Source organism: Mycteria americana, chromosome 1 (assembly GCF_035582795.1).
Source record: "Mycteria americana isolate JAX WOST 10 ecotype Jacksonville Zoo and Gardens chromosome 1, USCA_MyAme_1.0, whole genome shotgun sequence".
Lineage (NCBI taxonomy): Eukaryota > Metazoa > Chordata > Aves > Ciconiiformes > Ciconiidae > Mycteria > Mycteria americana.
The window spans coordinates 221,793,886-221,818,514 of record NC_134365.1 but is presented as its reverse complement, the minus strand read 5'-3'; the positions used below and the strand labels follow the sequence as shown (position 1 = coordinate 221,818,514).

General features: G+C 67.0%; 1 protein-coding gene across 1 annotated transcript; it reads left to right on the top strand.

Annotated features, from left to right (window-relative positions):
* The first annotated feature begins 955 nt into the window (after positions 1-955).
* PDE2A (phosphodiesterase 2A) lies at positions 956-15,278 on the top strand. The gene is made up of 32 exons (XM_075501195.1): positions 956-1,315; positions 1,485-1,574; positions 2,087-2,289; positions 3,110-3,179; positions 4,223-4,311; positions 5,732-5,841; positions 6,816-6,871; positions 6,961-7,020; positions 7,109-7,268; positions 7,363-7,415; positions 7,898-7,972; positions 8,104-8,145; positions 8,238-8,306; positions 8,449-8,579; positions 8,789-8,900; positions 8,995-9,034; positions 10,702-10,765; positions 10,868-10,946; positions 11,048-11,225; positions 11,815-11,927; positions 12,210-12,287; positions 12,506-12,628; positions 12,845-12,915; positions 13,033-13,155; positions 13,259-13,346; positions 13,463-13,510; positions 13,621-13,695; positions 13,877-13,976; positions 14,153-14,265; positions 14,567-14,605; positions 14,757-14,863; positions 15,056-15,278. The coding sequence occupies exons 1-32, from the start codon at positions 956-958 to the stop codon at positions 15,276-15,278; spliced, it is 3,342 nt and encodes a 1,113-aa protein (XP_075357310.1).
* Positions 15,279-24,629: the final 9,351 nt, after the last annotated feature.

Here is a 24,629-nt window from a genome sequence, read left to right as displayed (position 1 = left end):
CCTCCGTCCCTCCGCGGGGTCGTTAATCCTCAGACGGGCTTTCAGCGCCGACGAGCTTTATCCGACTCCTCGCCCCGCTCGTCTTCCCCGCCGGTGATTTATGGCGGCGCTGGCAGGGGAACGGCAGGAATTTTCCCGCTGGCGGGGCTCCCTTTGGGTGGCTGGCAGGAGCCACGGTGGCGGCCACGGCTGCGGCCCGGCAAACCCACGGGAGGTGGGGGGCAGCGGGGGGGAGCGTGGTCCCTCCGTCCCGTGCGCCCATGGGTGCCGCAGGGCGCTGTGGGATGGGGAGCGGGGACGGGTCCCGGCTGCCCCCCGTTTATTAATGCAAAGGAACCGGCACTGACTCAAATATTTAAGGGCAGGCAGCCAGGTTTGCTGCCCTGCCTGCTCTGCCTGCCCTGCCTGCCCTGCCTGCCCTGCCTGCTCCTGCCTGCCCTGCCTGCTCTGCCTGCCCTGCTGCGACAGTGCTTGGAGGGAGATGAGGGGTTGACATGGCTAGCACGGGCATTGGCGTGGCTAGCGCAGGCATTGGCGTGGCTAGCACTGAGGGTGGCACGGCTAGTGCAGGTGTTGGCATGGCTGGCACTGGGGGTGGTGTGGCTACTGCTGGCATTGACATGGCTAGTGCAGGCGTTGGCGTGGCTAGTGCTGAGGGTGGTGTGGCTAGTACAGGCATTGACATGGCCAGTGCAGGCATCGGCGTGGCTAGCACTGGGGGTGGCGTGGCTAGTGCTGGCATTGACATGGCTACTGCAGGCGTTGGCGTGGCTCGTGCTGGGGGTGGCTTGTTTAGTACAGGCATTGATGTGGCTAGTGCAGGCATTGGTGTGGCTAGTGCAGGTATTGGTGTGACTAGCACAGGCATTGGCATGGCTAGCATGGGGGTGGCATGGCTAGTGCCGGCATTGGCGTGGCTAGCACTGGCAGTGGCACGCCTGGCACAGGCGCTGACATGGCATCGGCCTGGCTGGTGCAGGAACTGGCGTGGCTAATGCAGGCACCGGCGTGGCTCACTCTGGTGTCGGCGTGGCTCGTGCAGACGTCGGCGTGGCTAGCGCAGGCCCGCGTGGACCCAAGCGTGGCTTTAGGGCCACCTCCCTGCAAACTCAGCTCCCTGGGGACACCCTCCCCGTGCCACCCCCGCGGGGCCGGGTCTCCAGCCCAGTGCTCCCAGTTTAGCGGCACGCCCAGCCCAGCGCGCCCCCGCCCTCCGCCGCCGAAGCCTTTCGGGGAGCCCCCGCTCCCGCCCAGCGGCGCCCCGGCTCCCCGTGATGGCCGGTGGCCAAAAAGCGACGTTCTGACCCCAAAAAGAGTTGGGTGGGCCGCTCCCCGAGCTCGGGGTGCCCGGGGGGGTCTGGGGGAAGGAGGACCCGTGCCGTGGGGACGTCGGGGACGTGACGGAGGGGGACCGGTTCCCCGGTGCCCCTCACCGTGGCTTCAGGCCACCTTGACCGCCCCACGCCGCTCTGCTCTCTCCCCAGGACGCCCTGCTGAGCCTGGGGGCCGTGATCGACGTCTCCTGCCTGCGGGACGCCCTCCGCCATGCCCTCGTCACCCTCCTGCCCAGAGTGGTAGGTGGCGGGGGGACGGGGGGACGGGGCCCGAGCCGGGGGTGGCGGGAGGGTGCTGTGGCGTGGGTGCTGTGGTGTGGCCCTGGTGCTGGCGGTGGCCCCAAGGTGCTGGTGACCCTGGTGCTGGTGACCCTGGTGGTGGCCCCAAGGTGCTGGTGGCCCTGGTGCTGGCGGTGGCCCCAAGGTGCTGGTGACCCTGGTGCTGGTGACCCTGGTGGTGGCCCCAAGGTGCTGGTGGCCCTGGTGCTGGCGGTGGCCCCAAGGTGCTGGTGACCCTGGTGCTGGTGACCCTGGTGGTGGCCCCAAGGTGCTGGTGGCCCTGGTGCTGGTGGTGGCCCCAAGGTGCTGGTGACCCTGGTGGTGACCCCAAGGTGCTGGTGGCCCTGGTGCTGGTGGTGGCCCCAAGGTACTGGTGACCCTGGTGCTGGTGACCCTGGTGGTGGCCCCAAGGTGCTGGTGGCCCTGGTGCTGGTGGTGGCCCAAGGTGCTGATGGCCCTGGTGCCGCTGATAGCCCAGAGGTGCTGGTGGCCCTGGTGCTGATGGTGGCCCCAAGGTGCTGGTGACCCTGGTGCTGGTGGTGGCCCAAGGTGCTGGTGACCCTGGTGGTGGCCCCAAGGTGCTGGTGGCCCTGGTGCTGGTGGTGGCCCAAGGTGCTGGTGACCCTGGTGGTGGCCCCAAGGTGCTGGTGGCCCTGGTGCTGATGGTGGCCCCAAGGTACTGGTGACCCTGGTGCTGGTGACCCTGGTGGTGGCCCCAAGGTGCTGGTGGCCCTGGTGCTGGTGGTGGCCCCAAGGTGCTGGTGACCCTGGTGGTGGCCCCAAGGTTCTGGTGGCCCTGGTGCTGGTGGTGGCCCCAAGGTGCTGGTGACCCTGGTGCTGGTGACCCTGGTGGTGGCCCCAAGGTGCTGGTGGCCCTGGTGCTGGCGGTGGCCAGGCGTGGGGTGGGCATCACGCCAGCGCCGTGCCACAGGGAGCCACAGCCGTGGCCACAAGGCCAAGGGCGGGGCCGGGGTGCCCTGGCAATGGGGCCAGCAAAGGGGGGGGGGGGTAGTGAGCGTGCGCGTGCGGGTGTGCACGCACGTGTGAGTGTGCGCAGGGGTGCACGTCCACGTGTGAGCAGGTCTGTGTGTGCGAGTGTGCACGTGCGGGTGTGCACGCATGTGTGAGTGAGCACAGGGGTGCACATATGTGTGTGACCAGCTCTGTGTGTGCACGTGCGGGTGTGCACGCACGTGTGAGTGTGCACAGGGGTGCACGTGTGTGTGTGACCAGCTCTGTGTGTGCACGTGCGGGTGTGCACGCACGTGTGAGTGTGCACAGGGGTGCACGTCCACGTGCGAGCAGGTCTGTGTGTGCGAGTGTGCACGCATGTGTGAGTGTGCACAGGGATGCACGGACATGTGTCTGCAAGCACGTGTGCAGGCCTATATGCATGCGTGTGCAAGCCCGCAGGTGTGTATATGCACATGTGTGCGCAGGTGTGTATGGTGCATGTGTGTGCACGCATGTGCACGCCTGTGTGTGTGTGTATGCAGGCGTGTGGTCGTGTGTGTGTGCATGCATGGGTGTGTGAGTGCATGCACGCGCGGGTGTGTACACGCGTGGGTATGCACGTGTTTTTATGTGCACACGTGGGTGTGTCCGCGTGTTTATGCACGTGTGTGGGTGTGCACATGTGTTTACATACATGTGTAGGTGTGTGTGTTTATGCACGCATGCGGGTGTGCACACGTCTTCGTGCACGTGTGGCTGTGTACATGTGTACACGTGTGCGTGTATGCACAGGTGTTTGTGTACATGTGTGGCTGTGTATGTGTTTGTGCACGTCTGTGTGTGCACACGTGTTCGTGCACGTGTGTGGCTGTGTACATGTGTTTGTGCCCATGTGCGTGTGTGCACACGTTTGTGCACAGGTGTGGCTGTGTACATGTGTGTGTGCACACGTGTTCGTACACATGTGTGGTGATGTACATGTGTTTGTGAATGTGTGTGAACACGTGTTCGTGTACATGTGTGGCTGTGTACACGTTTGCACGTGTGTGTGCACACATGTTCATGCACACGTGTGGCTTTGTACATGTGTTTGTGCACGTGTGTGTGTGCGCACACGTGTTCATGCACATGTGTGGCTGTGTATGTGTTTGTGCACGTGTGTGTGTGCACACGTTTGTGCCCATGTGTGGCTGTGTACATGTGTGTGTGCACACGTGTTCGTGTACATGTGTGGCTGTGTACGTGTTTGTGCACGTGTGTGTGCACACGTTCGTGCCCATGTGTGGCTGTGTACACGTGTTTGTGCCCATGTGCGTGTGTGCACACGTTTGTGCCCACGTGTGGCTGTGTACGTGTGTGTGTGCACACGTGTTTGTGCGCGTGTGTGGTGGTGTATATGTGTTTGTGCACGTGTGTGTGCACACGTGTTCGTGCCCGTGTGTGGCTGCGCACCCGTGTTGTGCGCGGGGTGTCGCGGCTCTTGCCTTGGCAAAGCCCTTTGCGCCTGGGGAAACTGAGGCACGCAGCCCCCTCCCCAGCCCCGGGGCCGCCCTGGGGGGGCTGGGGAGGGGCAGGGCCTGCTGAGCCCGCGGCGGGAGGGGGGCGAGGGCGGGGCTGGGGGTCCCCGTCCCTCAGCGCTCCCCGCTCCCCCCCAGGAGCACGTCTACATCTACCTGCGGGACGGGGAAACCCGGCTGATCTGCGACGACCCCCCCCACGAGCTGCCGCCCGAGGGGACGCTCAGGTGAGGCCGCCCCCCGTCCCCGCGCACACGCGTGTGGCTCGGCGGGGACGCGTGCCCCCGCCTGGGCACGGAGGGCGCCAGGTTTCCCGGGGGACACGGCCGCCGTGCCCCCGAAACGCAGCCCAAACGCGGCTCCGAAACGCAGCCCCCTCCCCCTCCCCGTCCCCATCCCATCCCCTTCCCTGTCCCCATCTCCGTCCTCATCCTCATCCTGTCCCCATCCCTGTCCCTATCCCCATCCTCATTCCGTACGTGTCCCCAGCCCTGTCCCCATCCCATCCCTGTCCCCATCCCATCCCCATCCCGTCCTCATTCTGTCCCTGTTCCCATCTCTGTCCCCATCCCTGTCCCCATCTCCATCCCATCCTCATCCTGTCCCTGTCCCCACCCTGTCCCCATCCTGTCCCCATCCCATCCCTGTCCCCATCTCCATCCCTGTCCCCATCCCATCCCCATCCCATCCTCATTCCGTCCCTGTCCCCGTCCCTGTCCCCATCCCTGTCCCCATCCCTGTCCCCATCTCCATCCCATCCTCATCCTGTCCCTGTCCCCACCCTGTCCCCATCCCTGTCCCCATCCCTGTCCCCATCTCCATCCCATCCTCATCCTGTCCCTGTCCCCACCCTGTCCCCATCCCGTCCCCATCCCATCCCTGTCCATCGCCGGGCATCGACGCTCAGGGAGCTCCTGGGAGCTGGGCACCCGCGTGGCGGGGGGCGTGCAGGGTGCTGGGCGTGTGCAGGGGACACACACGCGTGCACAGGGACACACACGCATGACACGGACACACACGCGTGGACAGGGACACACGCATGCACAGGGACACAAACGTGTGTGCACAGAGACACGCATGCATGCACAGGGACACACAGGTGTGCACAGGGACACACGCATGCACAGGGACACACAGGTGTGCACAGGGACACACACACGTGCACAGGGACACAGACGCATGCACAGGGACACACACGCGTGCACAGGGACACACACATGCGTGCGGAGGGACACACGCGTGCACAGGAACACGCGTGCACAGGGACACACACGCGCGTGCACAGGGACACACACATGCATGCAGAGGGACACACACATGCGTGCACAGGGACACACACACATGTGCACAGGGACACACACACGCATGCAGAGGGACACACACACATGCGTGCACAGGGACACACACACATGTGCACAGGGACACACACACGCGTGCAGAGGGACACACACACGTGCACAGGGACACACTGTGCGTGTGCAGGGGCCACGCGTGCCCACGCGTGCTGCACAGCCCCGCTGGCCTGTCCCCCCCCGGAGCGTGCAGGTCCCTGCCGGGGGGGGCGGCCCTGCCGGGGGGGGCGTTGGGGTCCCCCCGGGGCGCTGGCTCAGGGTGTCCCCGTCCCCCTCCCCGTCCCCGTCCCCGCAGGGATGCGGTGCGGCGGCAGAAGCGGCTGCAGTGCGGGGGGCTGCCCCCCGCCGAGCTCCCCGCCCGGCCCCTGGGGCCCCTGGCAGCACCCCTGGCCCCCGGGACGCAAGGTGGGGGTGCGGGGGGGCATGGGGGGGCACAGGGCTGGGTGGGTGCATGGGAGAATGGGTGGGCATGGGCGTGGGTGGGTTGATGGGTGGGTGGGTGGGCGGACGGGAGAGTTGGTGGGCGGGTGGATGGGTGGGAGAGTTGGTGGGTGGGTGGGCGAATGGGTGGGTGGGAGAGTCAGCGGGTGGGTGGGTGAATGGGTGAGTGGATGGGTGGGAGAGTCCATGGGTGGGTGGGCAAATGGGTGGGTGGATGGGTGGGAGAGTCGGTGGGTGGGTGGGCGAATGGGTGGGTGGATGGATGGGAGAGTGGGTGGGTGTATGGGTGGGTGGATGGGTGGGAGGGGTGGTGGGTGGGTGGGAGAGTCGGTGGGTGGGTGTATGGGTGAGCGAATGGGTGGGAGGGAGGGTGGATGGGTGGGTGAATGGGTGGGTGGATGGGTGGGATGGATGGGTGGGTGGGCAAATGGGTGGGTGGGAGAGTCAGTGGGTGGGTGGGTGAATGGGTGGGTGGATGGGTGGGAGAGTTGGTGGGTGGGTGGGCAAATGGGTGCATGGATGGATGGGAGAGTGGGTGGGTGTGTGGGTGGGTGAATGGGTGGGTGAGTCGGTGGGTGGGTGAATGGGTGGGTGCATGGACGGGAGAGTGGGTGGATGGGTGGGAGGGTTGGTGGGTGGGTGGGGTGCCTGGGGACAAGTAGGCATGGAGGTGGACAGATGGGTGGGTGGGTGAGTGGATGGGTGGGTGAACGGGTGGGTGGGGACAGGTGGGTGGATGAGGAACGAGCCAGTGAATGCACGGACAAGGACGGATGGATGGACGGAGGGATGGAAGGACAGATGGGAGGACAGGCGGGTGGGTGGGTGGGCGGGCGATGCACGGGGACGTGGTGGGGACACGCACCCCGAGGGCTCAGTGCCACAGCCCCGGGCTGCCCCCGGTGCCCGCTCAGGACCGACCCCGTCTCGGCTTGCAGTGCTCATCATCCCGCTGGTGGACAAGGACAGCGGGGCCGTGGTGTGCGTCATCCTGGTGAGCGCGGGGACGTGGGACGGGGCTCTCGGGGGACATGGGGACGGGGCCCGGACGCCTGGGTCCTCACGCCGCACCCGCCCCTCCAGGTACACTGCGGCCAGCTGAGCGACTCGGACGAGCAGAACCTGCGCGCGCTGGAGAGACACGTGAGTGACGCCGGCTCGGCCGTGGGACCCGGCGCCTGGGGACCCGCCGGCCGCCCCCGTCCCTTGTCCCTTACGGCCCTCCTTGCAGACCCTGGTGGCGTACCGGCGCCTGCAAGCCCTGCAGAAGCTGCAGCCCTGGCCCCAGGTCAGCCTCTCCACCAGCTCCTCCCAGAACTCCCTGGCCAAGCCCGAGAAGGCGCCCGACAGCGGCTACAGCCACCTGGACTGCAAGATCCTGCAGCTCTGCGGTGAGGCCGGGGGGCGGCACCGGGGGCGGGGGGTACGCGGGCAGGGCGAAGCCGGGGTGCTGAGCCCCTCACGGCGCTCCCGCCCCTCGTGCAGGTGAGCTGTACGACCTGGATGCCGCCTCGCTCCAGCTCAAGGTCATCAACTATGTGAGTAGCCGCCCCGCCGGCCCCCCCCGTTACCCCCGGCTCCAGGGCACACCGGGGAGCCCCGTTTTATTTCCACACACACAAAAAAATCCCCCAAAGCAAAGAAAAGCCGTCAGCTGCGCAGCCATCAGTAGTGACCAGAGTGAACAGCCTTGTCATAACCATCAGTAGTCTCCAGAGTTAACAGTGCCACCCTAACCACAGAAACTCTGAAAGAGAATCGATGGGTCCCCCTCCCGCCCTCTAGCAGCCTCTGCACAGCCATCAGTAGTGACCAGAGTGAACAGCCTTGCCCTCGCCATCAGTAGTCTCCAGAGTGAACCCGATCAGACACAGGGGAGAGGATCTAAGGGGGGGAGGCACGTGCGGGTGGGGGGCACGTGTGGGTGCCCTGGGCACAGGGAGGCAGAGGAGGGGTCGGATCCTGCCCTGGGGGGGCTTGGGGCAGGTTGGGGTGCTGACCCCCCCACTCCCCCCCCCAGCTGAAGCAGGAGACCCAGTCACTCTGCTGCTGCCTCCTGCTCGTCTCCGAGGACAACCACCAACTCTTCTGCCAGGTGAGGGCCACCAGGCCGGTCCCCCCACCCCGACCCCCCCCATGGGGCCAGCAGGTCCCATTGCACCCCCCCCCCTCCCTGGGCACAGCTCCATGGGGCTCGCCCACCATCCCCCCCCAAATCTCTTCCAGGTGGTGGGGGACCGCGTCCTGGAGGAGGAGATCAGCTTTTCGGTGAGCGGGGTGGGGGGGTGGCGAGGGCTGGGGGGGTGGGGGGGTGGGGGACAAGGGGGTCCCATGGGCTCACCCATCCCCTGCACCCTCAGCTCACCTTCGGGCGCCTGGGGCAGGTGGTGGAGGACAAGAAGTCCATCACCTTGAAGGACATCAGCGAGGTGGGTACCAGCTCTCCTGGCCCGCGTGGCGACCGTGTCCCCCTTCCCGGCACCCGGGGACACGGGGGGTTTCCCGGGGGGGGTGTGTGTGTGTGGGGGGGGGGGGTAAAAAATCCTGCCCCGTCTCGCCTCCCCCCCGCAGGAGGAGCACAAGCAGCTGAGCAGCATGTTGGGCTGCGAGGTCACCTCCATGCTCTGCGTCCCCGTCATCAGCCGGGCCACCTCCCAGGTGGTGGCGTTGGCTTGCGCCTTCAACAAGCTGAGCGGGGAGAGGTGAGCGGCGGGGCCGGCCGGGGGCAGCGGGCGGGAGCCGGCCCCCACCCCTTCCCCTCTGCCCCGAGCCGGGGTTGCCTTGGGGGGTCGGTGGAGCGCGGTCACCCTGGAGGAAGGAGGGGGCAGGCGTGGCGTGGGGACCGGCGGGGACAGGGGATTGAGGTGTCACCCCCCCCCCCCGTGTGTGTGTGGGGTCTTGTCCCCCGCAGCTACACGGAGGCGGACGAGCACAAGATCCAGCACTGCTTCTGCTACACCTCCACCGTGCTCACCAGCACCTTGGCCTTCCAGAAGGAGCAGAAGCTCAAGTGCGAGTGCCAGGTGAGCGCCCGCGGGGCCGCGTCACGCCGGGCACGCGCCTGCGCGCCTCCCGCGTCACGCCGGTTAGTGACGGCGTCCCCTCTGTCCCCGCCAGGCCCTGCTGCAGGTGGCGAAGAACCTCTTCACGCACTTGGGTAGGTGCGGGGAGCACCCGCGCCGCGGGCGGGGGACGGTGGCACCGGGGTCCCCTGTCCCCAGCCTGGGGACACCTTGTCCCCTGCGCTGCCAGCCCTGGCCCTGCTGGGGGGTGGTGGCGGGAGGGCGGCCGTGAGCGGGCACGGGGCCTCGCTGGCACTGGCGCTCAGAAACGCGCACGCACACGCGCGCCGCTGCAGGCGTGCACTGCTGCACGCGCACGCAGAGCTGCAGACACGCGCGCTGCTGCACACCCGCACTGCTGCTTGCACACACGCACTGCTGCATGCACACATGCACTGCTGAATGCACACAGGCACTGCTGTTTGCACACACACTGCTGCATGCACACATGCACTGTCGCACACTCACACTGCTGCTTGCACACACGCACGGTTGCATCCACACATGCGCTGTTGCATGCACACACTGCTGCTTGCACATGCACTGTTGCATGCACACACGCACTGTTGCATGCACTCACTGCTGCTTGCGCATGCACTGCTGCATGCGCACACGGCTGCTTGCACACATGCAGTTGCGCACACACCGCTGCATGCAAACACGCACTGCTGCATGCACACACGCACTGATGCATGTACACACACGCACTGATGCATGCACACACACGCGCACACTGCTGCATGCACACATGCACTGCTGCAGACGCACACTGCTGCTTGCACACACACTGCTGCATGCACACACACAGTTGCACGCACACACTGCCGCACACCCCCATTGCTGCACGCACACAGACTGCTGCAAGCAAACCCGCACCGCTGCAGGCACACACGTACTGCTGCTTGCACGCACGCACTGCTGCTTGCACGCACTGCTGTATGCACACACACTGCTGAATGCACACACGCACTCTTGCATGCACACACACACTGTTGCATGCACACACTGCTGCTTGCACACACACACTGTTGCATCCACACATGCACTGTTGCATGCACACACTGCTGCTTGCACATGCACTGCTGCATGCACACATGCAGTTGCACACACCCTGCTGCATGCAAACATGCACGGGTGCACGAACACACACGCTGTTGCGTGCACACACTGTTGCATGCACACACGCACTGTTGCATGCACACGCGCGCACACACTGCTGCATGCACACATGCACTGCTGCACACGCACACTGCTGCTTGCACACACACTGCTGCATGCACACACACAGTTGCACGCACACACTGCCGCACACCCCCATTGCTGCACGCACACAGACTGCTGCAAGCAAACCCGCACCGCTGCAGGCCCACGCGCGCTGCTGCACACACCCATGCACCGCTGCAGACACGCACGCTGCTGCAGGCCCACGCACGCTGCTGCACCCCCCGCACTGCTGCAGCCCCCGCGCAGCCGCAGCTCGCGCTGCACGCGAGCACCCTGCCGCATTGCGTACGCTGTTGCCCACTTGCACCCTTCAGCGTGCCCACGCGTGCCCACGCCTGGTGCAGACCCCGTCCCCCCCGCGCCCCCCAGCCCTTTCTGCTGTGCCCCCGCAGCGGGGGGGGGGGTGCTGGCGCGTCCCGCCCTTGGTGCAGCCTGAGCTGAGACCCCCCCCTTTCATTGCATGAGTGGGGAGATGGGGCGGGCAGCAGCTGCCTGGCTGGGGGCTCCCTGACCCTTTCCCCCCCTCCCCGCCCCGCAGACGACGTCTCTGTTCTGCTCCAGGAGATCATCACGGAGGCCCGAAACCTCAGCAACGCGGAGATGTGAGTGGGCCCTGCCGTGGGGGGGGCGGGGGGGGGGACACACACACGGGTGGGCCCCGGGGGGCGGCCGACGGGTGCGAGCGGCCGCGGCGTCTCTTGCAGATGCTCCGTGTTCCTGCTGGACCGGCTCAGCCACGAGCTGGTGGCCAAGGTGTTTGACGGCGGCGTGGTGGACGACGAGGTGAGCGTGGGGACAAGAGGATGGAGCCTGGGGGGGGGATGCTGGCGTCTTGCCCCCCAACCCGAGCCGTGCCGGTGACATCCCCCCCCCCCCGCCCGCAGAGCTATGAGATCCGCATCCCCGCGGACCAGGGCATCGCCGGGCACGTGGCCACCACCGGCAAGATCCTCAACATCAAGGACGCCTACTCCCACCCGCTCTTCTACCGCGGGGTGGACGACAGCACCGGCTTCCGCACCAGGAACATCCTCTGCTTCCCCATCAAGAACGAGAGCCAGGGTGAGGGGGCCAGGGGGCACGGCGCTGGCCCCGGCACGGGGGCACGATCCTGGCCCCGGCACGCGGGCACGGCACTGCCCCCAGCCCACGGGCACGATCCTGGCCCCGGCATGTGGGCATAGCACTGTCCCCAGCACGTGGGTGTGATCCTGTCCCCAGCCCACGGGCACAATCCTGTCCCTACCACACAGGCACAGCACTGTCCCCAGCACGTGGGTGTGACCCTGTCCCCAGCCCGTGGGCACCGTCCTGTCCCCAGCATGTGGGCACGACCCTGTCCCCAGCCCGTGGGCATGATCCTGTCCCCAGCCCGTGGGCACAGCACTGTCCCCAGCATGTGGGTACGATCCTGTCCCCAGAATGTGGGCATGATCTTGTCCCCAGCCCATGGGCATGATCCTGGCCCCAGCCCTGTCCCTACCACACAGGCACAGCACTGTCCCCAGCACGTGGGTGTGATCCTGTCCCCAGCCCGTGGGCACAGCACTGTCCCCAGCCCATGGGCACGATCCTGTCCCTACCACACGGGCACGATCCTGTCCCCAGCACAAGGGCACGATCCTGCCCCCTGTCCCCCCTCTGCTCCCAGAGGTCATCGGGGTGGCGGAGCTGGTCAACAAGATCAACGGCCCCTGGTTCAGCAAGTTCGATGAGGACCTGGCCACCGCCTTCTCCATCTACTGCGGCATCAGCATCGCCCACGTACGAGCCCGGGGGGGGTCCCCAACCCGGGATGGGGGGCAGGGGGGAAGGGGAGCCCTCCACTCTGCCCCAGAGCCGGCCACAGGGATGGGGGACACGAGTGTGGTCCCCGTTCCTTGGGGACAAGCGGTGGTGGCAATGGGATGGGACGAGACGGGATGGGGAGGACACACGTGGGGAGCAAGGATGTGCTGGGGGGTCAGGGTGGGCTGGGGGTGCTGGGGGGGTTTGGGGGGGGTCTGCCCACCCCCAGCGCTCCCGTACCCCCCTCCCGCCCCCCAGTCGCTGCTGTACAAGAAGGTGAACGAGGCGCAGTACCGCAGCCACCTGGCCAACGAGATGATGATGTACCACATGAAGGTGAGGTGACACGGGGACGGGGACACGAGCTGGGACCCCCGCTGCCAGCGCGGTGCCCCCACGTTCCACCCCGAGGTGGTGGCATGGGGGGGAGGGGGCGGTGGCGATGACACCCCAGGGCTCTCTGCTCTCGCTGGGGCTGATGTGGCCCAGGGGACGGCTTGGGGACACCCTGGGGACCCGGTCACAGCGCGGGCCACCGGCAATGGCTCCCGCAGGTGTCGGACGACGAGTACACCAAGCTGCTGAGCGAGGGCATCCAGCCCGTGTCGACTATCGACCCCAACTTCGCCAGCTTCACCTACACGCCGCGCTCGCTGCCCGAGGACGACACCTCCATGGTGAGGGCCACGGGGACGGTCCCCAACTGCCACCGTCCCCTGCCCGCCCTCGGTCAGGTCGTGTGCCCCAACCCCAGGGTGCTGGGGGGGCTGGGACGGGGGGATGCGGCTGCACCCCCGAGCATCTCCCTGCCTGCCGGGTGGGGGCAGGGGTGGCACGGGGGGGACCCCGCTGGGCGTTGTCACCCCCTGCCACCCACCCCGTCCCCTCCGCAGGCCATCCTGAGCATGCTGCAGGACATGAACTTCATCAACAACTACAAGATGGACCGCCAGACGCTCACCAGGTGGGTCCCCATCCCTGTCCCCGTCCCCATGCCCGCCTGTGGGACCCCTGCACAAGTGGGGGGTCCCCGGAGGGCGAAGACCCCCCCCCTCCTCATGACCCTGCCCCCCCCCCCCAGGTTCTGCCTGATGGTGAAGAAGGGCTACCGCGACCCCCCCTACCACAACTGGATGCATGCCTTCTCCGTCTCCCACTTCTGCTACCTGCTCTACAAGAACCTGGAGCTCGTCAACTACCTGGAGTAAGACCAGGCACCGGCCCCGTCCCCGTCCCTGTCCCCTGGCCCGGCCAGGGCTCTCCCTGCCCTCCCGCCTGCCTCAGTTTCCCTCCTTCCCCCTCCCCAGAGACATCGAGATCTTTGCCCTCTTCATCTCCTGCATGTGCCACGACCTGGACCACAGAGGCACCAATAACTCCTTCCAGGTGGCCTCGGTGAGCCGAGCCCAGCGCTGGGATGTGCATGGGTGGGGGGGGACGGGGACGGGGACAGAGCTTGGGGGGGGTCTTCACCCCCATAGCTCCATGACCGGGGCCGCTCCGCCTTGCAGAAATCGGTCCTGGCCGCGCTGTACAGCTCGGAGGGCTCTGTCATGGAGGTAAGGTCCCCCCCAAAACCTCCCCCTCCTCAGCTCCGTGGGGCTCCGGCTGTGGGGCGGCATCCCTGCCTGCACCCTGCCTGCTCCCACCGCCCCGGCTTCTACCGCAGAGGCATCACTTCGCCCAAGCCATCGCCATCCTCAACAGCCAGGGCTGCAACATCTTCGACCACTTCTCCCGCAAGGTGAGCCCCCAACCTTGGCACCTCTCCCATGTCATCCCCCCCCCCCCCCTCCCCGCCCGGAGCTGAGCCCCCTCATCCCCTCTGGACCCCCAGCTCCCCATCCCTGGATCCGGCCCTTGGGATGCAGGGGCGGGCAGGGGCACAGAGCCGATCACACCGGCCACCTTGCCTGGCCCTGCAGGACTACCAGCGCATGCTGGACCTCATGAGGGACATCATCTTGGCCACCGACCTGGCCCACCACCTGCGCATCTTCAAGGACCTCCAGAAGATGGCAGAAGGTGAAGCTCCTCTGCTTGGGGTTGGGGGTGTGGTGGGAACTCATCCTACCAAGGTTGGGAGGTGGCATGACAGGTCCTGGATGTCCTCAAAATCCTCGTGTAAGGGGGTGATGGGGGTTGTGGGGCTCCTTCCTGAGCCCCCCACCCCAACCCCTGCCCCGCTCCCTGCCCGGCAGTGGGCTACGACCCCAAGAACAAGCAGCACCGCAGCCTGCTGCTCTGCCTGCTCATGACCTCCTGCGACCTCTCCGACCAGACCAAGGGCTGGAAGACCACCAGGAAGATTGCGGTGAGTTCCACACCGTGGGGCTGACCCCCTGAATGCCACCCCACCACCCCACCCCGGGCACCCGCACGTTCCCAAGCGCCGGGGACCAACCTGCCCCTCACAGTGGCATCGTGCCCCACGGAGGGCGTCCCTCCATGCAGGGACCACCGGACCACGCAGCAGCCCTGCCATGCCAGGACCATGTCCCTGCCCAAGGCAGAGCCGTTCCCCTGCAGCCGTGGAGAGGGGTCTGGAGGGCAGGTGGGGTGGGGGGGTCACACCAGGCGTGCACCCCCCCGAGCTGACAGCCTGTCCCTTGCAGGAGCTGATCTACAAGGAGTTCTTCTCCCAGGGTGACCTGGTAGGTAGCACCAGGGCTTGGGGCAGGGTTGGGCTTGGCCAACGCTCTTGGCAAGCACCAAGGGGGCTCGGATGAGGTGTGGGGGGGGTGGGTGGACGGGAATGGGAAGGGGATGGCCACCGGCATCGCACTCCCCTTGCCACCGCTGCAGGAGAAGGCCATGGGCAACCGCCCGCTGGAGATGATGGACCGGGAGAAAGCCTACATCCCCGAGCTGCAGATCAGCTTCATGGAGCACATCGCCATGCCCATCTACAAGTGAGCCCCCAGGGGTGGGGGGGGGCCCTCTCCCATCACCCCCTCTTGCCCATGCCAGGGTGGGACGGGGGGTGCTGGGCAGGGCGTCTTGCAGATGTTAGGGGGGGTTTCCAAACAGCGGGGATGAGGGGAGCGGGGTTGCACCCATCTAGGAGTGCAACCCCATGCTGATGGGTGCTCCCCCCCCCCCAGGTTGCTGCAGGACCTCTTCCCCAAGGCGGCTGAGCTCTACGAGAGGGTGGCCAGCAACCGGGAGCAGTGGACGAAGGTCTCCCACAAATTCACCATCCGGGGTTTGCCCAGTAACAACTCCCTGGACTTTCTGGATGAGGAATACGACCCGCAGGCCCCCGACCCCCAGCTCAACGGCTGCCTGGAGCCCGAGGGGGGGCAGCCCGAGGCGGGGGCCGAGTGAGGGGGGTGATGGGGGGGCCGGGCCGGGGCTGGGGGCCAGGAGCATCCCCGATCCTTGTCCCCCAGCCCATCGGGAGGAGTTTTAGGGGGACATCAGTGACTCTGGACCACCACGGTGAGGTCCTTCCCCACCGGTGGGTGACTGTCCCCTCCCTCCGGGGCAGGTATTCAGGTGTCCCTGGACCCCTCTTTGCTGGGACTCTGCCTCGGTGGCTGGGGACACCGGGGGGGGGGACACCGTGGGGCTGGGGGATGGATGTGCTTTAAACTGCCTTAAGGCCGCAGGTCCTGTCCCCACGGGGTGACGATGGGGACAATGTCCTCGGCAGCTGGAGGTGGGGAGGGCTTGGAAGCACCCCCGGAGGGGTCATCCCCCTGAAACGTGGCTGTGGGGCTGCGGGGGTCAGTGGGAGTGCTGGTGGGGTGGGCTGCGGGGCGCGGGGGGGTCCCCCATGAGGCGGCGGGAGGAGGACTGGGAGGTCTGAGGACAGAAGAGTCAGGATCGGGCCCACGGAAGGAGGCTGGCTCTGGCTGGAGGGGGGAAGAGGCACCCGCAGCGGGATGGCCATGGCCACGGCCGTCGGGATGCTCTGCCTGCATCCCCTGCCGGGTCCTGCCAGACCGGACCCCCCCCCCCCCCCCCCCCGCTGCAGAACCAGCTCCTGCCTCTTCCCAGCAGCCGCCGAGCATCCGCTGGCTAAAAGACCCCCCCTCCCCGGGGACCCCCGGACCCACTCACCCGTGGAAGGACTCGCGTCCCTCGCGCAGCCTGGTCCCACGCAGCCACGTCCCCTGCAAGGGCTACACGCGTGCCAGGGCTGGGGGGGCTCCTGCTCCTGGTTTGCACGCACGGGGTGGGGGTGGGGGGGCTGCGCTCCCATAGGGACACCACAGAGGGTCTGGTCCCCGCCGTGTCCCCACCGTGTCCCCGGTGTGTGGGTGTTTCGGTGGCTTGGTGCCGTGGTGCCCACCCGGGAGCCTCCTCTCTGCAAATAGCTGCGCCGGTGACCGACATGTCCGTGAGCACCCCCAGCTTGCGGTGGCTTCACAACTCCTGCTATACTGACCACCGTGCATGGACCCTGCCGGTGTCCCGTGGTCCCTCCGGTCCTGCAGACCACCGTGCGTGGACCCTGATAGTCTCCTTGCGGTCCCTCCGGTCCTACTGACTGCCATGCGTGGACCCTGCCAGTGTCTCATTGTCCCTCTGGTCCTGCATACTACCACGCGTGGATCCTGATGGCCTCCTGTGGGCCCTCCAGTCCCACTGACTGCTGTGCATGGGCCCTGCCAGTGTCCTGTTGTCCCTCCAGTCCTGCAGACCACCATGCATGGAGCCTGCTGGTGTCCCATGGTCCCTCTGGTCCTGCAGACCACCATGCATGGACCCTGATTGTCTCCTGCGGTCGTTCTGATCCCGTCAACTGCCATGCATGGACCCTGCCATCCCGCCGTGGTCCCACTGACTGCCATGCATGGACCTTACCATCTTCCCATGGACCCTCTGGTCCTACAGACCACCATGCGTGGACAGCGATGGCCTCCTGTGGTCCCTCTGGTCGTACTTAGCACCATGCATGGATCCTGCTGGCTTCTGCATGGTCCCTGTGGCCATGCATGGACCATGCTGGTCTCCCACCATCCTTCCTGCCCTGCTGACTGCTGTGCATGGACCCCGCCATCCTCCCGTGGTCCCTCTGGTCCTACACACCACCATACATGGATAGTGATGGCCTCCTGTGGTTCCCTTCGGACCTATTGACTGCCATGCATGGACCCTGCCATTGTCCCGCGGTCCTTCTGGTCCTACAGACCACCATGCATGGACGGTGATGCCCTCCTGTGGTCCCTCTGGTCATACAGACCACCATGCGTGGACGGTGATGCCCTCCTGTGGTCCCTCTGGTCCTACAGACCACCATGCATGGACGGTGATGCCCTCCTGTGGTCCCTCTGGTCCTACAGACCACCATGCATGGACGGTGATGCCCTCCTGTGGTCCCTCCTGTCCTACTGACTGCCGTGCATGGACCCTGCCAGCCTCCCCGTGGTCCCTCCAGTCCCACAACCCACCATGCGTGAACCCCTCAGCCCTGGGGGCTCTGCTCAACCAGCCCTGTTAGGGTCCCTCCAGCTGTGCGCGACCCAGGTCTGTGTCACCCCGACCCAAGCCACCCGAAACACCCATGAACAGGGGAACCAGGCCAGGGTGAGCCCCCGCAAGCAGCTCGCCTTGCCGGGGTTGAGCTGAAGGAGGGGCTGGGGATGAGGGTGGATGCTGAGCCCTGAGGGACTGGGGTGCACTGAGCCCCCCTGGCTGCATCATCCGGCTCACGGCAGCCGGTGGGTTCACCGCCACAGCAGGCGAAGGCGATAGAAGCGGCACGGTGAAATCCTGGCGCTGCCAAGGTCGGTCCCACCGGGGTCGGTCCCACCGGGGTCGGTTCCACCAGGGTCAAGGGCAGCCCGTGTGCAGCCATGGGGTCATTCGCCGCCCCGGCCCCGCTCCGCCGCAGCATCCCACAGCACCGTCCCCGTGCCGAGCCCCGGCGGTGCCGCAGCGGGTCCCCGCGGCACGGCGATGCTCCCAGTGCGATGGGTCCCTCCCGGATTTGGGCTACAGGGCGGCTGTTCCTCTCGTCGTCTCGGCTGCAAGCAACGCCTCGCCCGTTTCCTCGGGGTACCCGGAGCGCGTGTGTCTGCGGGAGCAATGGGAGACCCCCCAAAGCCGAGCTGCTCCCCGGGGACGAAGTGAACTGAATTCCTTTTGCCTTACCTACTCGGAGATGCCTTTAGCGAGATGCTTTGCCCGAACCCCGGTAGGACCCGCCCGGTGACCGCGTCTGGCCGCTGGCCCATGGCTTCGCCTACAAGGACCCCCCACCCCTCAAGCCCTTCTTCGCCCTCCCCACGCCGCCGTGCAAGGACACGGGGGGACAGGGATGGTTCCAGAAGGCAGCAAACCCCCAAACTGCAAGAGGAGGAAGGCGGCTCCAGCCCCGGCATGACGCTGGCGTGGCCGTGCCACCAACGTGCTGGCGGGCACAACCACTCCCAGCCCGGTGCCGATCCAGGGGTGCCCGGCGATGCAGGGGTCTCGCCAGCCTAAGCCGGTGCCAATGGATTCTGGGGGGGGGGGTCTGCACTGGGGTGCCACATCCCGGGTACCACGCCACGGGGGGGCACGCGGGGATGCCCCTTTCCCAGCTGTATCCCATTTTTCCAGCCCCTGCCGCTGGTGTGCGTAGGTGGTCGATGCTTTCCCGGCTCCTGCCCCTGTACATACCCCTATGGATACTGGGGAGCGCAGCCGGCACCCAGCCCAGCTCCCCCATGAGTGTGCACGGGCGTGCGTGGGCGTGCAAAACCTCCTCCGGCTTTTCTGTCCTCCCCTCTCGCGGCGCTGGTTGTTCTGGGCTCGAGGAGGAGATGACTCCTTCTCTTCCTTCTCCTCCTTCTCCTCCTCCTCCTTCTTCTCCTTCTCCTCCTTCTCCTTCTCCTTCTCCTTCTCCTTCTCCTTCTCCTTCTCCTTCTCCTCCTCCTCCTTCTCCTTCTCCTCCTCCTTCTCCTTCTCCTCCTCCTTCTCCTTCTCCTTCTCCTTCTCCTTCTCCTTCTCCTTCTCCTTCTCCTTCTCCTTCTCCTTCTCCTTCTCCTCCTCCTCCTTCTCCTCCTTCTCCTTCTCCTTCTCCTTCTCCTTCTCCTTCTCCTTCTCCTTCTCCTTCTCCTTCTCCTTCTCCTTCTCCTCCTCCTCCTTCTTCTCCTTCTCCTCCTTCTCCTTCTCCTTCTCCTTCTCCTTCCTTCTCCTCCTCCTTCCTTCTCCTTCTCCTTCTCCTTCTCCTTCTCCTTCTCCTTCTCCTTCTCCTTCTCCTTCTCCTTCTCCTTCTCCTTCTCCTTCTCCTTCTCCTTCTCCTTCTCCTTCTCCTTCTCCTTCTCCTTCTCCTTCTCCTTCTCCTTCTCCTTCTCCTCCTCCTTCTCCTCCTCCTTCTCCTTCTCCTTCTCCTTCTCCTTCTCCTTCTCCTTCTCCTTCTCCTTCTCCTTCTCCTTCTCCTCCTCCTCCTTCTTCTCCTTCTCCTCCTTCTCCTTCTCCTTCTCCTTCTCCTTCCTTCTCCTCCTCCTTCCTTCTCCTTCTCCTTCTCCTTCTCCTTCTCCTTCTCCTTCTCCTTCTCCTTCTCCTTCTCCTTCTCCTTCTCCTTCTCCTTCTCCTCCTTCTTCTCCTCCTTCTTCTTTATTATTATTATTATTTTTTTGGTGGGTTTTGGTTTTCCTAAATAAATTTCATACGTCGATCTCCCCGCGGCGGGTCGGTGGGTGCCTCGTGTCGGGGATCCCAGGGGATGCTCCCGGGCGGGGGGGAGGTGTCCCCAAGCACGTGCGGTGGCACCATGGAGGGACAACTCGTGTTTGGGGCTGAGCCTGACCGTGTGTGAGCTGTGCGAGGCGTGCAGGGCAGCAGCAGGCAAGCTGCGTGCAGCAGGCGAGGCTGCGGGCCGTGCCGGCGTGAGGACAGCACGGTTTGGGGCTGCAGGCAGGGGTTTGGGGGTGCAGGCAGGGGTTTGGGGGTGCAGGCACGGGTTCCCTCGCAAGGGGACCCCAGGTTGCCCCCCCAGCCCCTGTCACGGCCCATGGGGGAGTGGGTGGCTCCAGCTCAGACTTACACACCACAAAACTGCCCTCGGGGGGGGGGGGGGGGGGGAGGACTCCAGCTCAGGCTGGGGGCTCCGGCCCCCCGGGATGCTCCAGTCCCCCCAGATCCTCCGACCTGCCCTGGGATGCTCCGGTCCCCTGGGATGCTCCAGCCCCTGGGATGCTCCAATGTCCAGGGATGCATTGGCCCCCCCAGGATGCTCCGCCCCCCCCCCCCCCCCGGATGCTCCAATCCCCCAAACGCCCTGTTCCCTCCTGGAATGTTCCAGACCCCCAGGATGCTCCAGCATCCCCAGGACGCTCTGGTCCCCAGGATGCTCCGATCCCCCGAGATGCTCCGGACCCCTGGGATGCTTTGCACCTCCAGGATGATCCCTCGGGGTGATCCAGGCCCTCTGGGATGCACCAATCCCTTGGGATACTCCGACCCCCTGGAATGCTCCGGACCCCCAGCATGCTCTGCCCCACCCCGGGATGCTCCAGCCCCCCGGGATGCTCTGGCCCCTGCCAGCCCCAACCTGCCGGGTGGGGACCCCCCTGTGCTGGGTTGGGGGCCGTGTTGGGACCCCCCCATTCCCAGGGCAGCAGCTGGAGCTGGGCCCGGGCCAGGATCTGGCCTGAACTGGGACTGCTGCAGGATCCTGGGCTGGGGTGCAGGATAACGCCCATGCTGGGACCCCCCCCCTCCCCCCCCCCGTGCCTGGGCTGGGAGTGGGGTGCAGGACTGGCTGGGCTGGGCCCCCTCCACGCCAGCCCCTGCCCGTGCACCCAGCCCTGGGCTGAGACCCCCCCATGACTGACACTGGGTCAGGATCCGGCCCCAGTTGGGACCCCTCTGTATCCAGCCCGGTCCTGGGCTGTGCCAGGATGCGATGGGGCAAGAGGACCCCTCCAGGACAGGATTCCCAGCTCCCCCCCCGCCCCGGATCCCACCGGCGCTGGGATCCCCCATCCCTCAGCCAGCCCGGCAGGATCCAGCCGGGCCAGGACCCCGCACCCATGGCCGGCCGTGGGTCGCGCTGTCACCTGCACTGCACGGCCATGACGTGCCCCAGGTCACCCGTGGATCCTTTCCCCCAGCGCACCGGGCTGCAGGGGGGCAGGATCCGGCCCTGGGCTGCTCCTCTGGGTCCAGCAGCCGCCCCCGCACGGCCCCGGGGGGGTTCCCCCCCCATCCTGGGCAGCAGTGTTTAATGCCGGAGGAAAAGTCCCCGGAGGTTTCGACGCCGGCACGTGCCGGCGCTGTGCGAGCTGTCAAAATTGGGGTGAAAAACTGCAAAAACTGTCAAGGGTCCCCCAACCTGCTCACAGCCACGGTAAAAACCGGCAGCAGAGCTGAGAGTAAGTCCCGGGATTAAATCCTGTGCATCGGCTTTAATGCAGAGCAAGTCCCGGAGCAGGGCTGGGTGCTGCTGGGGGACACCAGCATATTTGGGGTCCCCAGCCACAAGCTGTCCCCTCCTGCCTCTGACACCGATGGCTCCATGCCCTCGGTGACGTCCCTTTGCCTTCCTGGGAGCACGTGGGGTGCCACAGCCACATGCCACCCGTCTTGCCCGTCACCCCAGCCTCGGGTCTGTCCCCCTGTGTGTCTCAGCCAGTGCCTTCTGTCTGTCCTTCCCTGGCTGCCCGTCCAGCTGCCACCACCCCGTCCCCACTGCCTGGGTGGCTTCAGGAGGATGCTGGGGTGGGTGGCCGTGCCCCACGCAGCATCGTCCCCATGGGGTGCAGGTGTCCCCTGGGCATCCCACCTAAGTGACCCCCAGATAAGGGTCCGGCATGTCCCCCACCTTCTGGCCAGCCCCCTCCTGGAGCCGGGGTGGGTTTTGGGGGGCTGCTCAGCACCCCCCTGCCTCCTCCCCATCCCCGTCCTGCTGCCCCGTGCCTGGCCGGTCCCCTGCAGCGTCCCCAGCCCCAGCCCTGGGCTCCCAGGGTGGGGGTCCCTGCCTGCAGCGGGCAGCTCGGGCTGGGCACCAGCACTAGATGGCACCCGCTGCCTGCACAGTGGCCACACCGTGGGCAAACCCAGTGCCCCCAGTGCCCCCAGTGCCCCCAGTGCCAGACTCCCTGCAGCAGCCAGCGGGGCTGGAGGGGTCTCGGGACCAAGGCTGCGTTCAGTGGGTGGGGGGCTGGCAGCTGGGTGCCCCCCGGCCGGGTAGCCTCAGCATCCCCTCACAGAACAACACCGGGGGGGGGTGTGGGGGGTGTGCCCGGAGATTCGGGTCACCCCCAGCCTGTCCCTGCGTGTCCCCCCCCCAAGCACCCACCCCCAGAGCGGAGGAGCTTCTGTCCCTTCTGCCTGTGTCAGGGCTGCGGGGCCGCATCCTGGGTCCCTGGGTGGTCCTGGGTGGTCCTGGGTGGTCCTGGGTCCCTGCACGGTCCGCAGCCAGGGTCCCTGCCCGTGCTGTCCCTCCTCGGCGCGGGGAGCACCTTGCACCCTGCAGACGTCCCGGGGCAGCCCCAGAACCCCCCCCCCCCCAAATGCCTCTGTCTCTCCAACCCCGGCACTTGGGGTCCTTGTGGGTCTGGCCACGGGGTGTGGGGGGTCCAGGCTGTGCCCAGCCGTGGGGCTCAGCCCTTGGTCCCCTCCTGCTGCCCCACAGAGACCGTGGGAGGAGGATTTGGGCCGTGCAGGGCCCCATGTGTGGGTCCCAGTCCCCGTGGGGCTGTCGGGGCCCGGAGCTGAGCCCCCCCCCCCCCCCCCATGTCCCCTCCAGCCCCGACGCCAGCTACGTGGTGGCCGGCTCCTGTGATGGCACCGTCCACGCGTGGGACGGGGGGAGCGGGGAACTGCTGGCCTGGCTGGCCGGGGACCACCGGGAGCCCCGCTCGGTCACGGGGGGCCGGGGGAGCTGGGGGCACCCCGGTCCTGGCGCTGCCTTGGGCTGGGCTGAGCAGGGCCACCCGTGACCGCCGTGGCCCGGAGCCCCTCGGGCCGCTGCCTCCCCCGCGGGGAGCAGGGCAGGAAGGGGGTGGGTGCTCCAGCGATCGCCTTGCAGTGGGGTGCTGTGCACCCGTGGGTGCAATCCTGCAGCAGGGTGCTGTGCACCCACCAGCGCAGCCTTGCAGCGAGGTGCTGTGCACCCGTGGGTGCAGCCTGGCAGCAAGTTGGACCCGGGATCCTTTCAAGCCAGCCCTCCCCCATGATGGGACCCACCGCCCGCAGCCCCCATCTCGCAGCCCCCGTGCCGGCGTGTTCCCGAGCCCCCTGCGCTGCCGTCCCTCCCGCTCGCCCGGCCCCCCAGGCCGGACACCCGCCGGATCTCACGGCAGGAAGGTGACCGGCCTGCGCGGGTGGGTGCCCGTGCACGCGGCCGCGGGCTTCGTGCAGGGCTCGTACCTGCTTCGTGCACGGGAGGCGACCTCGTTGCGCGGGGATGCGTCCCTCGCGCCCGCAGACGTGTCCCTGTTGCGCGCGGGGCGTGCTCTGCGCGTGGGACGCGTCCCTCGTGCCCGGGACGCAGGGGACACAACCGTGCCCTCGCGCGCGCAGCGTCGCTTCGGGGAGGCGTGAGAGCCCGGGCTCTGCCCCGCGCGGGGCAGGCAGCAGAGCGGGCAGCGGAGCGGGCGGCGGGGCGGGGGCAGGCAGCGCGGGAGCGGGAGCGTGCCCGTGGGTGGGTGCAGCCTCCCGGGGCTGCTGCACCCTGGCCCTGTGCTGAGCGGCCCGACTCGGGTCCAGTTCCAGCAAGGGGCCGTGCACTGCACAGCACCGCACTGCACAGCACTGCACTGCACAGCACTGCACTGCACCACACTGCACTGCACAGCACAGCACCGCACTGCACAGCACCGCACTGCACAGCACTGCACCATGCTGCACAGCACTGCACAGCACAGCACTGCACTGCACAGCACTGCACTGCACCATGCTGCACAGCACTGCACAGCACAGCACTGCACAGCACCGCACTGCACAGCACTGCACCGCACTGCACAGCACTGCACCATGCTGCACAGCACTGCACAGCACAGCACTGCACAGCACCGCACTGCACAGCACTGCACCGCACTGCACTGCACTGCACCATGCTGCACAGCACTGCACAGCACAGCACTGCACAGCACCGCACTGCACAGCACCGCACAGCATTGCACAGCACCACACTGCACAGCACTGCATTGCACAGCACTGCATCGCACTGCACCGCACCGCACAGCACCGCACTGCACAGCACAGCACTGCATGTCACTGCACTGCACAGCACCGCACTGCACAGCAGAGCCCTGGTGCCCGCCGCAGCCCCTCGGGTGCAGGCAGCCCCCGCTGGTCCCCTCCCCCCGCTGCCCAGCGGGTGGGGTGGGGGGTGCGGGGGGTGGGGGCCGGGCCGCGCCCTGCGGCGCTGCAGGCAGGGCCCACCCTGCTGCCTGCACTCCTGCCCGCTCGCTGCCTGCACTCCTGCCCACCTGCTGCCTGCACTCCTGCCCACTCGCTGCCTGCACTCCTGCCCACCCCTCTGCCTGCACTCACTCCTGCCCGCTCGCTGCCTGCACTCCTGCCCGCCCCTCTGCCTGCACTCCTGCCCACCCCATTGCCTGCACTCACTCCTGCCTGCCCGCTGCCTGCACTCCTGCCCACCTGCTGCCTGCACTCCTGCCCGCCCGCTGCCTGCATTCTTGCCTGCCTGCTGCCTGCACTCCCTCCTGCCTGCCCGCTGCCTGCACTCACTCCTGCCTGCCCGCTGCCTGCACTCCTGCCCACCCCATTGCC